The sequence below is a fragment of the Chanodichthys erythropterus genome, chromosome 12 (assembly GCF_024489055.1).
Source record: "Chanodichthys erythropterus isolate Z2021 chromosome 12, ASM2448905v1, whole genome shotgun sequence".
Classification (NCBI taxonomy): Eukaryota; Metazoa; Chordata; class Actinopteri; order Cypriniformes; family Xenocyprididae; genus Chanodichthys; species Chanodichthys erythropterus.
Genome location: NC_090232.1, coordinates 35,175,456 through 35,192,854, shown reverse-complemented (window position 1 = coordinate 35,192,854; position 17,399 = coordinate 35,175,456). Strand labels below are relative to the sequence as shown.

General features: G+C 38.2%; 3 protein-coding genes across 3 annotated transcripts in view; 1 reads left to right on the top strand and 2 right to left on the bottom strand.

Moving 5' to 3' along the window:
• Positions 1-2,478, bottom strand: part of si:ch73-109d9.3 (zinc finger protein 397) — a 6,185-nt gene extending 3,707 nt beyond the window's left edge. Inside the window, exons 1-2 of the mRNA XM_067402659.1 lie at positions 1,740-2,478; positions 1-76 (exon numbers count right to left, since the gene is read on the bottom strand). The exon at positions 1-76 is cut by the window's left edge and continues 37 nt beyond it. Coding sequence (XP_067258760.1) covers positions 1-76; positions 1,740-2,022 — 359 coding nt within the window. The 5' untranslated portion in view covers positions 2,023-2,478. The remainder of the gene's footprint in view (positions 77-1,739) is intronic.
• Positions 2,479-3,886: 1,408 nt separating this feature from the next.
• On the bottom strand, positions 3,887-9,623 carry si:ch73-109d9.2 (uncharacterized protein LOC565042 homolog). Its single transcript, XM_067402658.1, has 4 exons — positions 8,953-9,623; positions 7,834-7,961; positions 6,488-6,596; positions 3,887-6,031 (listed from the first exon to the last, which is right to left on the bottom strand). The coding sequence occupies exons 1-4, from the start codon at positions 9,227-9,229 to the stop codon at positions 4,947-4,949; spliced, it is 1,599 nt and encodes a 532-aa protein (XP_067258759.1). The 5' UTR covers positions 9,230-9,623; the 3' UTR covers positions 3,887-4,946.
• Positions 9,624-10,161: 538 nt separating this feature from the next.
• LOC137032082 (uncharacterized) lies at positions 10,162-15,675 on the top strand. The gene is made up of 4 exons (XM_067403609.1): positions 10,162-11,062; positions 11,403-11,554; positions 11,727-11,838; positions 13,005-15,675. The coding sequence occupies exons 1-4, from the start codon at positions 10,792-10,794 to the stop codon at positions 15,122-15,124; spliced, it is 2,655 nt and encodes an 884-aa protein (XP_067259710.1). The 5' UTR covers positions 10,162-10,791; the 3' UTR covers positions 15,125-15,675.
• The last annotated feature ends 1,724 nt before the right edge of the window (positions 15,676-17,399 follow it).

Sequence of the window (17,399 nt, the reverse complement as noted above, 5' to 3'; positions counted from 1 at the left end):
TTTGTGCTTCCCTTGGGACTGCACCTCCAGCTATTGTCAGAAGAATTTTCCTGCTTTACAAGTGGATGGTCCAAACCTTAAAAATACACAGAAGAGCATTGAGTCAGCAGAAACTTATTAATTTAATAAATATAATAATGTCATAATGATGTAATGTGGTACATGCGTCAATGATGTGACATTCATATTTTGATCCGTATCTATCAATCAAAGTAGTCATGCAATGGCAATAGTCTTTTCTTCCCTATTGTGATGCATATCTGCATATCTGAGTGAAACGGCTTCTCGAACAAGAAAAACACGTCATCAGAGAAGAGAAAATATGTTGTTGCCAGAGGGAGAGGAAGTTATTATGAGTTATAAAATAATAATTATGTTCACAGTAATATTGTCAAAAGTACAGACTTCTGTACCAAGTCTGTACTGAAATGTGACGTTTTGAGCGCTGTTGAGCAGATTCGTAAACACCTCAATTGGCCATTGTGTTCACACGCTCAACATATATGTCTGTGATTGGCTACAATGATCAACACACGGGAGCGTTTGAAAGCACACTGAAGTGTTTGAATTTGAAAGCAGAAGCGTTTGAACACTGATAGACCCCTGCTTTCAAACGCTCCTGTGTGTATATCTGTGTAAGAACTCGTTAAAGTCTACTTACAACATGTTTTTGAAGCGTTGATCATTTTAGCCAATCACAGACACATCTGATGAGCATATCAACACAATGGGTGACGGCTCAAAGTGTCACATTTTAAATTTTCAGTACTGACTTGGTACTGAAGTCAGTACCTTTGACAAAACTAGAGCATGGATACATTTATAATAAATGCTACAATATTTAAAAAAAAAAAAAAAAAAAAAAAGAAGAAGAAGAATTGTCGATTTTGATTTATGGTGACTTTATTAAAAAAATATAATAAAAATTCAATTCACACAAAATGACTAGAATACAACTATGATTTAATTTCAATATTTTTTTCCACATACTGCTGAAATTCTTGAAAAAAAAAAGTGATGCTGACTTTCCCTTTTATTTTATTTTTTTTATCAGTTTCTTTGTATATTTGAAAAACATTTTGAAACTAAAATGTAAGTAAGCGTAGCATAACCACTCAGGAAACCACTTTGTTGTCATGTGACAAGAAAACCATAAATATGACAGAGGACCTCTTTAGACTCTTTATGCTGTAAAGGTCAAATTATATATATATATATATATATATATATATATATATATATATATATATATATATATATATATATATATATATATGACCTTTACAGCATAAAGACAGTCTAAAGATGTCCTCTGTCATGTATATGAAGACGGTTTATGGTGACATACTTTGAAAAATGGGAACGTTTGTGGGAAATTATGACAAGGAAATTGTGCAATTTTTTAACTGTTTGGTTAAAAACCAATTAAACCATTTTGCAATCAGCAAACATAAAAGGTTGGCACACCATCCCTTAAAAAGTGTTTAAATATACAAAATATAAGAAATATAATACATTGAAAAATATGTCTGGAAACTTCTGTGGAAAACAATGACAAGGAAATTACTTTTGTACTTTTAAAATCACTTGACATTTGTAGGTTTATTAAATTATTATTGAAAAAAATGGCATAAACATTTTGTATAAACGGATGAAACTAACAGCAGCCAACATACTGGGTCATGTAAGCACTGCCTAACTGGTGACAGACCTTTGGAAAGTCAAGTGTTTCTACTCACTGCTCTGTGTTTCGGGACCTCTGTGTAGTGCCCTCCTCCTGGACACTGCTGTCCGCCCACAGTCCACACACCGCACCCTCTTAAACCTCTCCCGTTCTCTCAGTTTGGCTTCCGACACTATCAGCCTCCGTTTTAACACCTCCGCCTCTCGTTTGCCTCGATCCATCTGCTCCAAGAAGCTCTCTTCCACTAACCTGGTGATCTCGTACATGGTAGTTTTGAGAATAGTTTCCATCACCCCAGACAGCCGCGTCTGGAAGGAGAGCACCAGCGTGTCCGTCATCCTGTATCCGATCTAACGTTACTCGAGCTCGTTCTTATAGAGATGAAATGATCGCTGAATGCACAGAGACAACAGTGACCATGACTGATTTCTATCACAAATATTTTATTTCTTACTGACTACTAAGTGTACACTTGCGCATTTTGTGAACTCAATTTCAAAATTCACAGTAATTGTTGCACTTCACACTTTCACGGCCAGTCAATAATAATAAAATCATAAAGATCCCGATCATAAAATCCTCGCACTGTTAGCATCGAGCTCATTACATCTGATTGACAGACTATGAACCGCGAACCGAAATCAATATCCTTCAGGCGCGCGTAATTCGTCGCATCACGTCCCGCTGACTGCAGTACATCCCAGCTATTTTATCGTGTTCATGTATGAAGTAACGTTACAAGTTTGGTTAATGCATCATTCAGCATGTCAGGAGGAAGCGCAGCTGAGCAGAGGGACAATAATGTTGTTGCTAGTGACGTCACGGAGTGTACGGTGGCCCTGTTGTACTAAAATTGTCATTACATATTTCTGGTGTAATAAAAATTAATAAAAACTAGGCATGTTAAAAACATAATTTACTAAATTAATAATTACCAAATCTTTAAAATTAACATGTAAAATATAAAAACGAATTCAAAATTGTAATAACAACTATAATAGGATCGCAATGATACACTGCTGCAGTCACAGCTAAATATCAGCTAAATATCTGTTTGTAACTTTTACAGTATTATAAATATTACAATATTATAACATCTTTTCTTTTTTTCGTTTTTTTTAGTTAGACCCGTAGTAACATAAGAAGTTACATTACATTATATGCAAAATTATGCAACTGTTTTAATGTTTTATACCACAGGAGCCGTTCAGTAGTTGATTCTGAATTGTTGACAGATATTCCAAGGTGTGCAACTATTTTTTAAGTAAATGCACAGCTATGAAGTAGTTCCAAGTCTGTTGACCACATTACAGTTCCTCTTCACATTGTGACCACATTAACATCTCACATGTGAATTACTTTTCTATATTTTTTCCATAATTCAATAGCCTGTTGTCAATCATTCCTCACATGAGTTCTGAAGAACCAAGATTATTTTATTATTTTTTTTTCTTCTTTCTTCATAATTATTATCAAAGAGTGTTTGGAATAAACAGCTGAATCAGCGACAACCAAATAAATGTTTAAAATGACACTTGTGTAATGCTGAAGCAGAGAGCTGAAAATGGACTGATATTGCATGTGTATTTGGAATTATATTAAGTAAGTTTATTAAAATAAACTTTAATAAACTGAAATCACTCCACCTTCATGTTCAAAATTAGTGTTATAGACAATACGATTACAATGAGCATGAAAGTGGCAATGTCTTTCCACTCTGCATCGGAAATACAATATTTTCATCGCATGCAAAGATGGCCACATTAACCATAAAATAAAGTCATAGTCTACCCAAAAGTGTTGTTTACTCAACCTCAAAACTGCATTTCTTAATCCCCCCCCACCCCCCACCCCAAAAAAAAAACATTAAATACAGGTGCATCTCAATAAATTAGAATATCATGAAAAAGATTTTTTTTCTGTAATTTAATTCAAAAAGTAAAACTTAAATATATTCTAGATTTATTAGACAAAGTAAAATATTTCCAGACTTTTTTGTTTTCATTTGGATGATTACAGCTTGCTGCTCATCAAAATAAATCAGTATCTCAAATTATTAGAATATTTAATTTCAAGTTCTATTAAATTACCATTCTCAGGGTATAGGTACTGGGTTTAGGTCAGTAATCCCAACAGCAGTCAAGGGAAGTCTGCTGACTTGACAGTTGTCCAGAAGACAATCATCAAGATCCTCTACAATGAGGGTAAGCCACAGAGGGTCATTGCTGTAAGAGCTGTTCGCAGAGTGCTGTGCCAAAGCATATTCATGGAAAGTTGACTGGAAGGAAAAAGTGTGGTAGGAAAAGGTGTACAAGTGAAAGGAATGACCGCAAGCTTGAGAAGATTGTCAGGTGAAGCCGATTTAAGAACTTAGGAGAGCTTCAAAAGGAGTCAGTGCATCAAGAGCCACCACACAGACGTCTTCAAGAAATGGGCTACAACGGTCACATTCCACATACCAAGCCACTTCTGAACCAAAGACAATGTCAGAAGCATCTTATCTGGGCTAAGGAGAAAAAGAACTGGACTGTTGCTCAGTGCTCCAAAGTCCTCTTTTCAGATGAAATTAAATTTTGCATTTCATTGGGAAATCAAGGTCCCAGAGTCTGGAGGAAGAGTGGAGAGGCACAGAAACCATGTTGCTTGAAGTCCAATGTTGATGCTTGATGCAGTAATTCATGCAAAAGGAGGCCCAACCAAGTACTGAGTGCATAGAAATTAACATACTTTTCAGAAGCCTGACATTTCTGTTTAAAATATCCTTTTTTTTAAATTGATTTTATGAAGTATTCTAATTTATTGAGATAGTGAATTGGTGGGTTTTTGTTAAATGTGAGCCAAAATCATCACAATTAAAAGAACCAAAGACTTAAAGTACTTCAGTCTGTGTGCATTGAATTTATTTAATATACGAGTTCCACAATTTGAGTTGAATTACTGAAATAAATGAACTTTTCCACGACATTCTAATTTATTGAGATGCACCCGTATGTTCTTTTATGTTCCACAGAATAAGTCATACAGGTTTTAAATTACATAAGGGTGAGTTTAAATGATGATACAAGTAAGTGATGACAGAATATTTATTTTTGGGTAAACTGTCCCTTTAAGAAAAACAAAATCAAATTATACAGAAAACCTTGACTACAAAGAAAGGTTCTACAGTAACAGTGTAACATTTTATGGGACACAAGTCCAGTCAGGATTTATGGCCTTCCAACAATTTAAAAGTCAAAATAACCTTGTACGGTCCATTTTTTTGTCATTGATTATTCAGATCAGCACTATGTTTGCGCTGGTGTGACCTGAGATGGTCCATTCGTTTGAAGCTCAGTCCACAGATACCACAGCAGTATGGTCTTTCTCCTGTATGCGTACGTTGATGGACTTTCAAGATGTCTGCCCGGGTAAAGCTCTTACTGCACAGAGTGCACTTGTGCGGTTTCTCCTGCGTGTGAATGCGTTGATGCAGCTTGAGATTCCATAGTCGGCTGAATTTGTTCCCACAAAGCGTGCAGGTGTAGGGTTTGTCTCCGGTCTGGCTGCATCGGTGCTTACGCAGGTCACTGAAGGATGAGTAACCTTTCCCACAGTGGTTGCACAAGTGGAGACCTTCCCGCTGGTGGACACGCTGGTGGACTTTTAGGTTGCAGGCCTGAGTGAACTTCTTACCGCACTGGTTACAAGTGTATGCGGCACTTGAACTGACTCGATGGGAGACTGGGTAGACTTTCACAGAAGCCCTGCTGTCACCTAATGCTTGTCCAACATTAGACTTCAGAGAGTGATTCAATGCATGTCCCTTATAAAGTGCACCACTAGCTGTGTCCCCAGAGTAAAGTGTGTGTCCTCTATTTCCAGAACCTTCTGCAATCCCACTGCGAACTTCCGTGAGGGCGCTTATGTCTTGCAAGTGGCCATCGGCATTAATAAGTAAACAGTGCAAGTCTCTATCCACGTCTTCTGTTTCAGGGTTGACTTGTGCAGGTAAAGATCCTCTGTTTCCTCTCTTACTCCTAGTGGAAGAGCTGTGACGTCTCCCACCTTCCTCAACTACGTCCAGGTCCTTTTGATCAGTTCCAGCTGCAACCGATACTGCATGACCCAATGTGTCTTGAGTTTTTTCTCCAAGACCGTCCAGATCTCCCATGTCCAGTTCATGTACGCTGTAGCTCGCGAGCTCTTCTGCATCGTAACGTGTTCGGTATGGCAAGCCCTGAACATCTACGATATTTGCGTAAGTCTCACTGTCAGCAGTCTGCTCAAGTCCAGAGCCCCATTCTTCCTGAATCTGTTGCAGCTCTTGCTCACTGTAACTGTGAGCAGAGAAATCCGTCGTCTCAGCTCCTGGAACACCAAACATGGACAAAAAAAAACATTTTAATCTTCAATCACAGTCTGATGTCAGAGGGTTAAAGCAGTAATCATATGTTAAAAGGGATAGTTCACCCAAAAATTTAAATTCTGTCATCAATTACTCACTCTCACGTCATTCCAAACCCATAAGACTTTTGATCATCTTCCAAACACAATGAAATCTGAGAAATTTCTGTCCCTCCATTTAAAGTCTTTTCATCCAAAACTCTGACAGTTTAAAAAGTTCATAAAGAGAGTTTTTTCTCTTTATGAAACTTCTGAAACATCAAGAATTTTGGGTGAATAGATTTTCAATGGAGAAAATATCTTTATTTGCATTCCGAAGATGAATGAAAGCCTTACAGGTTTGGAACGACATGAGAAATGACAATTTTCAATTTTCAACAGAATTTCATGAAATTTTTATTTCATTGCTTTAAATCACACCTTCAGTGTCCAGTGTCCACCCATCCTGAAGCTCCTTATTACCGGCAGTGACATAGAGGGCCTCCTCTTTCAATATGCAGTCTAGTTTCCTGTTCTCTGTACCAGCAGACTAGAGAGAGCACAAAGACAGAATGTGCACAGAATGTTAAAGTTGTTATGAAACAGAAGTAGTGACGGATTTCTCTTCCATGTTGTGTAGTACAAAACTGGGAGATTCTATCATCAGTTGATGATTGGTTGGGGGCAGATCTGAATGCAAGCTTGCAGTCAACTGTAAGAAAGTGGCGGGGTTTAAGCAGACTAAATTATAGTTAATTATATATGTCGTCCAGCATACATCACCACAAAGAAGTCTGTCGTTTCACCAGATGAACAAGTTATGACATTTTACTTAAAGGGTTAGTTTACCCAAAAATGAAAATTCTGTCAGTAATTACTCACCCTCATGTCATTCCACACCCGGAAGACCTTCGTTGTTCTCCGGAACACAAATTAAAATATTTTTGACGAAATCCAAGAGGTTTCTGATCCCCATAGACAGCAAATTAATTACCACTTTCAAGGTCCAGAAAGGTAGAAAAGACATCATTAAAATAGTCCACTTAATGTTATGAAGCGACAAGAATACTTTTTGTGCAAGCACAAAAATATTGACAATTTCTTCTCTTCCATGCCAGAGTCCTACGCAGTTGACACAGTAAACACAGTGCAGCACTTCCAGGTTCCACGTCAGAACGGCAGCTGAGTATTGGCCAACTCTGTACATGTGAGCAGCACGACGCATGTGTGTGATGCTGACGCAGGAGCCAGCCAATAATAAGTCTACGTTCTGACACAGAACCTGGAAGCGCTGCTCGATGTCTACAACGTAAACAGCGTAGGAGACTGACAGGGAAGAGAAGAAATTGTTGAATAAAGTCGTTATTTTTGTTTTTTTGCCTTGACAGTGGTAATTATATTGCTGTCTATGGAGGGGCCAGAGAGCCCTCGGAATCACAAAATATCTTAATTTGTGTTCTGAAGATGAACGAAGGTTTTACAGGTGTGGAACGACATGAGGGTGAGTAATTAATGACAGAAATTTCATTTTTGGGTGAACTAACCCTTTAAGAATTACGAGGTCATTTTTTTTTAAAAATGTAACATGCACAGATGAACTGTTCACAATAAAATAAGTAAGATGCATTTACAAAATAGATGAATTTTGAATTTCATCATGATATTATTGCCTTCTTACCTTCACTTTTTTCAGGTTTCAGACACAGACATTGTGAAACACTGCTGTACGAGCAACTGATCAAGGCTAGAGGTGGTCAGAAAAGTGGTTTATTCATTAGGCTACTCACCTCTGTTATGTTACTGGGGCTGGTTTGATCTTCCAATCTCTCTTTCCCCATAAGTGTGTCAGTCTCCAACTCACAGCTTCCCCAGATCCCATCTGGAACTCTCTCCTGCTTGAGGCTGCGTTCATTTTCTACATGTGGTCAAGGGTGAATGCAACTGTGAGGGCATTGATTACACAGTCCTTTAATGATCTTTAAAGGGACGGAAGAAAAATGTCATATGGTCTGGAATGACATGAAGCTCTTTAAACGATTACAATGGTGGTCAATTTGACCCACCTGGATTTTTCAGTTGGAGGAAACCTATGCTTAACCAATTTTTCTTGAATTTTTTCGTCATTTAGGTTCAGGAACATGCCTGCAAAGTGTCAACACCGATGTGTTTTGAAATGTGCATACAAAATTTATGAAGTTTGCGGGTCAATTAAAGGCAGCTGCACAGATCCGAAATAAAAAATTTTTTAATGCACTTCGATATGTCAGTTTCTCAACTATCCTTTTTTTCAGTTCTTATTTATCAGTTCATGCATGTTCAGTTCAATGGGAATTGAACCCATGATCTTGGTATTGCTAGCACAATGCTTTACTGCACTACTGTTAAAAATATTAAAGTTAAAAAAGAGCTTAAAAATTGTTACAATACTGTTAAAGTATTAATATTATTTTAAAGTAGTTAAAAATGTACAGTCATGTTTTTAAAAAATAAATAAATAAATAAACCACACATCAGATATTATATACTCTACTTGGAAATGTATTGTGTATATTGTACTGCATAAATCCTGTGTATATTTGTATTGTGTAAATTTTGTATTATGTGTATATTTGATATTGTGTGTATTTTTATTTTTGTACTGTATATTTTTGTCTATTTAAGTAATGTTACCCCTTGACTTTCACCTATCACTACACTTCTGTGCTTTGGCAGTGCAACAATAAAGGTAAGAGATTTGATTATTGCTTTGTTATGTGTGATGATAAGTATTAATGTTAAAAGGTTTGCTGTTTTTACCAGAATATTATAATTAAAGATATTCTTACAGATTATAATATTCAAATGTCCTTTTTGTAGAACATTACAAATAGTAACAGCACTGAATTTAATTGTGATTGTGAACAAACCTGACTGTGGTGACACTTCTTCTCGTTCATCGTTCCCTACACGGGCTTTGTCACACTCTGCACACCTCAGTCTCCTGACACTTATCTCTTGGGTTTTCCTTCTGCACTCGCTCCACTGCAGCCTCTTCTTCAGAGTCTCCACCTGCTCTCGACTGCGGGACACTTCCTTCACGAAACTGTCCTCCACGAGCCTGGTGATCTCAAACATGGCAGCTTTGAAAACGGTCTCCATGACCCCGGACAGCTGGGACTGAAACGAGTGTATGGCTTCGGACATAATGACGAGTATGTGGATGGGAAAAACTTACTTCCGTTGATTATAAACAAGCCAACAATTTATCCTCCACCTCCTCATAAGACGTTCAACCAAATTGTAACATCATATCGTTGGTGTGCAACCGTTTCACTGTTTTTATTGAACCTTCTTTTAGTTTAGTCAAATTTCAGTCCATACACTTGCAAGCAAAGGCTAGCGATGAATGGTCTAGTGCTAGCTCCTGTTTACGCTAACTACCGTTTATTGCACTCATTAAAACACTATATCATAAACGATAGGCTGAGAATCAATGCTGATCCAGCTAGGAACATTTTCTCGTCCTACAGTGTGGGACTGGCTGGAAGTACTTCCTCCTGAAGCAAACATACGGAGGAAGTAGGGGCAACTTTAAAGGGACAGTACACCCGATAATTAAAACAAAAACTCATTTACTATTTAATTTGACCCAAAATTGTTCACTCATATTCATGTAATTGCAAACCTGCCATAATTTCTACCGTGCGACGGAAAAGTAGATGTTTGTCAGAATGACAGTCCGAGTCACCATTCACTTTCACTACATCCTTTGTCTATACAATGAAATTGAATAGTGACTGAAGAAACTGAGGCCACATGAGCGACATTTCCGGGGCAAAATGTCTGTTGTCTGTTGTCAACCCTTCTAATGCATCAAAAAACTGTTTACTCCTTTTGTATTCCGGGTTGGCTTATAAAACAGTCATAACTTAATATTTTTCAAATGAATCCTGTAGGCCTATCTAATCAGTGACTTTTCATTAATGAGTGAATCCACAAAGGTTTTGAATTTTACCATGTTTTTACCATGCTACTACTTTATTTACTCCATTTTTATTATTATTAAAGCATTAAGAAATTCTTTGACATTTTTTTTTTTCAATAACTATAGGCTACAGCAAAAAAACAGTGGGGTACAAGAAAATATATATTTAATATTCATGATACATTTTTTGAACATCATTAGAATTTATATGAACATATAATATGACAATATTAACTTCATTTTAAACTTCTAAATCATGATGATTGCTCAAAAATCTAAATTTATGAAACCTACATTATTTTTTTAACAAAACACCACCAAAACAACACAATTGTTACTTTGAAATGTTTTCAAATAAAATATTTTTTAATTTTACTTTTACTTTACTTTGACTTTTATATGAAAAAAATGATGATGATGATGATGATGATGATGATGATGACGAACAGCTTGAATATCCTTTTCATGATGCAATGGTTTATCATTTATTGATGTATAGACTTAACCACTTAAGATGATACTGGACTTTGAGGGAAAAAAAACATAATTAATAACAAGTTTGGTTTCTCTTTCTTTTGAAGAAGTCTAACGTTACAGACAGTGTCATGTCACAGTGTCGTTTTATAAGCAGACCGCAAACCTTTTCTGCAGTCTATAAATACAACTTCTTAACATTCAGTGCGGAAGTATACCGCCCTCCCCTGGACGTGTAATCCTCGTTAACTCTGTCAAAAGGACCAAAACGTCTGCTCCATAAAATTAAAGTAATCCGAGTCGGGCCATGCCGGATGCGAGCCCTGAAGACTATGACGGGTTTCAGACCCAGTTCACACACATAATGGAAACAATATTACATACCGCTGTCAGGGAAGCGACAAAACTTTATGAGGGTACTTTACATCGCTTGAAAGCGGAATTGGTGCAGCTGAGACAAGACAATGTCAACACGAAGACAGGTGATTCATCCAGTAAAGACACAAAGAGATTCCCTGAATCTGGGAGTCAGAGGATTGCCAATGTCCCTAAACATCGTGATATTGGCGTGCAGTGTGGTAGGTTTGTTTCTTTTAACAAGTGTGGCTTATGGCTTATGGCGTTCAATAAACACTTCCTGGAAAATTATAACGACTTTTAACGGCTTAGACGAAGTCAGATGGCGAATACATAAAAGCCAGAATTTCTTTCTTTTTAACTCTATATGGAATTATCTTATATAATCATTTTCATATTTGCAAATATATGCCCTGCTAAAAAAATAAATAAAACTAGACTAAGATGGTTTTAGAATGGGGTTCACTTTTCTGCTAGATAGGGTTTTCTTTAACAGGGTTAGCTACTGTTTCCTAAAAGTTTACTTTTTTGATGGTCTTTTTTCTTATTTTCATTTGTCAGACAAGCCCATTTTGGTTGACCGGGAATGCAGCCCTCTTCCGTTTATAGGACAATGTCTTAGTGTGGGAGACATTACGAGTGATAAACTCACAGATCTTTGTGCCAATGAGGATGGAAGAAGACAGCTTGCATTGCTCCTCATCAAACAAGAGGTAAGAATAACAGGTCAAACGATAGAAGAGTAAATGTTTACACATTCTGGTTATCTTTTTCCTCCTTCCTTCCACCCCCTTTTCTGTTTTGCATATCAAATAAAGTTCACACATACTGATGTCATATTCCTTCCCTTTTTATACATTATGATTTTATGTTTTTTGTCTTCAGCCTAAAGAGACTGAATGCGACAGCTATGCACCAGGATATTTTCTACTGAAGCAAGAAGGTGCTGACCCAATACTGGTGCGCAGAGAGCCAAATAAGGACACGATGGAAAGGGGTATAAGATTCATTAACAAATTTGACCAAAAAAATGAGAAAATATTCTCATATGATATATGCAGTTCTCTCATATTTTTTGGGAAAAAAACAATTATGTATATGTATTAGGAATTAATTGTTAGGACTTAACTATTATAAAACCTTAAAGGATTATAAAGGATTAGTTCACTTTCAAATGAAAATTACCCCAAGCTTTACTCACACTCAAGCCATCCTAGGTGTATATAACTTTCTTTCTGATGAACAGAATCTGAGATATATTAATAAATATCCTGACGCATCCAAGCTTCATAATGGCAGTGAGCGATACCAAAGAATATGAGCTGAAGAAAGTGTCTCCATCCACATCCATCCATCCATCATAAACGTGTAATCCACACGGCTCCGGGGGGTTAATAGAGCCCTTCTGAAGCGAAGCAATGCATTTGTGTAAAGAAAAATATCCATATTTACAAGTTATGAAGTAAAATATCTAGCTTCCCCCAGACTGCCTTCCGTATTCAATGTACAAAGAAAGTGTAAAACTCTTGCAGCTCAAAAAGCTTACATTACGTCCTAGGCCTTCCCTATTCAACTTACAGAAAAAGTGTAACTGACGCGACGCCATTCCCATTTTTATTTTTGTAACTTGAATACGGAAGGCGGTCTGGTAGAAGCTAGATATTGTACTTCATAACTTGTTAAATATGGATATTTTTTTACACAAACGCATCGCTTCGCTTCAGTAGGCATTTATTAACCCCCCGGAGGCAAGTGAAATGTGTTTATGATGGATGGATGTGGATGGAAGCACTTTCTTCAGCCCATACTCGCTGGTCCCGCTCACTGCCATTATAAAGCTCGGATGCGTAAGGATATTTATTAATATATCTCCGACTGTGTTCATCAGAAAGAAGAAAGTCATATACTCCTAGGATGGCTTGAGGGTGAGTAAAGCTTGGGGTCATTTTCATTTGAAAGTGAACTATTTCTTTTAATGCAAGTGGTTAGATCCTCTCCATGCAGGGTGGCAGTCGTGCATAAAGCTGCATTTCAGCCGCCCCTAACCAAAGTTTACAAAGAGAAACGTTTCTATTTACCTTTTATGTATATATTGTATATATATATATATATATTGTTCTCCTTATGTTATTTTCTTGTATCTTCACCTCTCTGTACTCACAGTTATGATCCCACCATCCTTTCAAACAATAACCAGGCACCATAGCAACATTAGAGGAAAGTCTCCACCAGCAGTGATTCCTTCCTCCTGTAGTCGCAGAGTGGATTCCTGTGGTCACAAACCCAATCAGACTATACAACCTATTCGAGGTGCATCTGAAAGAACATCGGAAAACAGTGAAGGCTTGTCTTCCCAAAACAAAAGACCAGCACAGACACCCACTACTTCCGTACTTGCCAATTCAACCCAGACTCCTGCTCCTACTGTTAAATTGTCTGTGCCAATGATCGAGCTGTCTGGTGCTCCAATTCCTCAAGCCAAATCAACAGTATCATCAGTTCACCGACGACCAAACCCAAATCCTCAAACATCAAACCAGACAGTTGTCCCTCAGAAAGAGGGGTCAAATATCTGTCATCCACTTCAAAACACCTTCCTTTCCCCTGTATCTCCAAGCCAAGTCTTAGTAACAGAGCCTCATTCCTCCAAACAATGGCCTCAGGCATTGGTTACAAATACAGATAAAAGTATTTCAACCATTGCCTTGTTAAAACAAGCCACTGAGCCATTAACCCAGTCTCAACTTATGCAATCGGCATTCTTTCCACCACAAACCATCAAAACACCAGACCAAGAGGTGACTCCACAGTTACCTGCTGCCATGCCATCAGGCCATGTTTCTATCACACCAAATATACCTTCAGCAGTCCAGGATCGGATTCTCTCAACCAGTCTTGTTCCACCTCAAAAAGTTTTTGCATCACCACAGGTAATACCAGCACATTCTGTGACTTCAAGTCCATCATTCCAGTTCCCTTTGGTGCTCCCACACAATCCGACTCAACCGCCACCACCTTCTTATCTTCCAACACACGTTCCATTTACTTCTCCCCACCTTCCAGTTAACACAGTTCAGGGATCTGTCTCCATAAACCCACCTCAACCTTCACTTAAACATTCTCAATATCCAACACAATCCAATCAGTTCTCCTCTTCTTCAGACCAGATGTTTCCACCACCTGATAATACGACAGGTTTGCTTGAATCTCTTGATACTTTGCATTTGCACTCGACCATTGTGATGACCCCACAAGAGGCCCCAGAGCAGACACCCATGCACCATTTTCAACCATCCGGGCAACTTGCGCCACTGCTAACACTTAAGGAGCAACAAGCTGCCGCTTCTGCTTCCGCTAACATTGTTTTAGGTCGAGTGCCAGTTCTATCATCAGAGACTTCTGTGTCTCCAGTTGACGACTTTGAAGGAGACATACCGCTTTCCCCATGTTTTAGTGCAGAAACCACAGATAGAAATGATAAAGACCTCTCAGAAGATGACGACACTCCCACACTCCAGTCTAGACTGAGAAAACAGAGAAAGATTTTCTCCAAATCCAGACAAATAGATCCTGCAGGTGAGGATGGCACAGTCACGGTCAATGATAAGAGAGTGGATTGGGTGCAAACATCACATTCTGGCTCCAATAATGAAAGTCAAGCCTTCTCAAAATCTTCGAGTAAAACATTGCAGAAAAATACTGAGTGTCCTGAGTGTGGAAGGGTCCTCAGCAATGCGTCTGCCTTGGAGAACCACATGAGACTTCATACAGGAGAGAGACCTTATACCTGCTCCCAGTGTGGAAAGGCGTTCCCTAGTGTACGAGGCCTTAACCGGCATGTAAAAGTCCATGCAGAAGAGAAACGGTATCAGTGTGAAGAGTGTGGGAAGAGTTTTGTGTACCACTTTACCCTTACCAAACATCAGCTTATTCACTCTGGAGAAAGACCTTTTCCTTGTAAAGTTTGTGGAAAGAGGTTTTTGGCCAAGGCAGACCGGTCTACCCATATGCGTATGCACACCGGAGAGAAGCCCTTCTCCTGCACGCTGTGTGGGAAGAAGTTTAAACATAGAGTTGCTCTGAATATGCATATGCAGGGGCATAGAGGAGAGAAACGCTACATTTGCCCCCACTGTGAAAAAGGATTCGTGGATCTAGGTAACTTTAAAAGACACAAGCTCATCCACACAGGAGAAAGGCCATTTGAGTGCAAGCAATGTGGGAAACGTTTCACTCAGTCTGCCCATCTCAAGAAACATGTCAACACACAACATGCTACATAAAGTGGAATAAATTGGATTGTTTAACAATGCATTCAGTTGATATTCTCTTACAGAAAATATAATTGTATTAGGCCTGATTGCAAATTAATTTATGGAGATGCTATTTTTATACAGAAAAGTAAATAAAAGTATACATATTTTATATTTTTATTGCATCAATTTTGTACAGTGATTTAATTGTTAACGTTTCTTAAAATGTGATTATTTTTCTATTCATTTCTCAATGTGAAATTTGTATACTACCACGTGATACTTGGATTTTTTATACCACTTTTATAGTGTCCAAACTACTATATAAACAGCTCAAATTGAAACCTAATGGAGTTATTTTTTGAATAATTTGAATTATTTTCAGTGTCACATACTGTTTGCAAAACAGATCTGTATCCTAAAGTTGATAATCTAATAAAAATTATCAAAGTTTGCTCCACAGTTTCTCTTAAAATTGTATTCAATCTATTTGATTCATATGAATGTAGTATGATGCAAATAAAAATGTTGCAAATCATATCATCCACAGGGTGGCGGTGTAATGTTATCATATGATAGGGTTCGATTGTCTAAAACGGATGGGAAACGTTGAACCTGGAGGGCCATTTTCCTGCAGAGTTTAGCTCCAACCCGAATTAAACACACCTGAAGCTAATCAAAGTCTTCAGGATTACTAAAGTTACAGGCAGGTGAGTGTTTTTTTTTTTCCAGGGTTGGAGCTAAACTCTGCAGGACAATGGCCCTCCAGGATTTATGTTCCCCAAAAATGACATTCACAAACCTCAAAATTGATATAATAACTGACAAGAATTGGAACTGAGATGCAAAACAGGAACTGAAATGTATAATAAATAAATAAATGGATGTCAGCATCACTTTAAAATATGCTGTGAAGAGGTCTGCGGGACAAGTTTTGAATTGCTGAGTTTGCTTGCGTGGGAAGAAGGAGAAACAAATGACTTGTGGGCTTCCGCAAAATGTAATTACTGGACATCTGAAGCATCGTGTGTGTGTGTGGAAATTTAAAATAGCCTATTGACCTTATTCAGACCAGTGCCATGACAGTATGAAAGTGAGGCTATCAGGGATAGACTTGCTGCAATGGGATCCGCTGAAAAAAGATGTATAAAGCTCCTTGATAACTTAAAATTTTCTACAGTTCATGTTGTCTGGAGGTTTTTTTTGTCAATAAATTTCTTAGAAAGATACACTATATTGCCAAAAGTATTGGGACAAATCATTGAATTCAGGTGTTCCAGTCACTTCCATGGCCACAGGTGTATAAAATCAAGCACCTAGGCATGCAGACTGCTTCTACAAACATTTGTGAAAGAAGGGGTCGCTCTCAGGAGCTCAGTGAATTCAAGCGTGGTACTGTGATAGGTTGCCACCTGTGCAATAAGTCCATTTGTGAAATTTCCTCACTACTAAATATTCCACAGTCAGCTGTTAGAGGTATGATAACAAAGTGGAAGCAATTGGGAACAACAGCAACTCAGCCACGAAGTGGTAGGCCACGTAAAATCACAGAGCGGTGTCAGCGCATGCTGAGGCTCACAGTGCACAGAAGACGCCAACTTTCTGCAGAGTCAATAGCTACAGACCTCTAAACTTCATGTGGCCTTCAGATTAGCTCAAGAACAATATGTAGAGAGCTTCATGGAATGGGTTTCCATGGCAGCACGCCGCCACTGGACTCTAGAGCAGTGAAGACATGTTCTCTGGAGTGACGAATCACGCTTCTCTGACTGGCAATCCGATGGATGAGTCTGGGTTTGGCGGTTGCCAGTAGAATGGTACTTGCCTGACTGCATTGTGCCAAGTGTAAAGTTTGGTGGAGGGGGATTATGGTGTGGGGTTGTTTTTCAGGGGTTGGGCTTGGACCCTTAGTTCCAGTGAAAGGAACTCTTAATGCTTCAGTTTACCAAGATATTTTGGACAATTTCATGCTTCTAACTTTGTGGGAACAATTTGGGCATGGCCCCTTCAACAGTGCACAAAGCAAGGTCCATAAAGACATAGATGAGCGAGTTTGGTGTGGAGGAACTTGACTGGCCTGCACAGAGTCCTGGGCCCTCATTTATCAACAGTGCGTAGAAAAGGTTCTATATTTTGTCCTAAGAATGAAATTTAGAATGTGTATGTACAAGAAAATCCGTATTTATCAAGCGGGCACACGCAGTTCTTACGCACATGAATAAGCAATCATTGTTGATAAATCCCACATGTGCATTAGTACCATGCTCGTTCACGTTAAATAGCATCCGGAAACGCCTCCAATGAA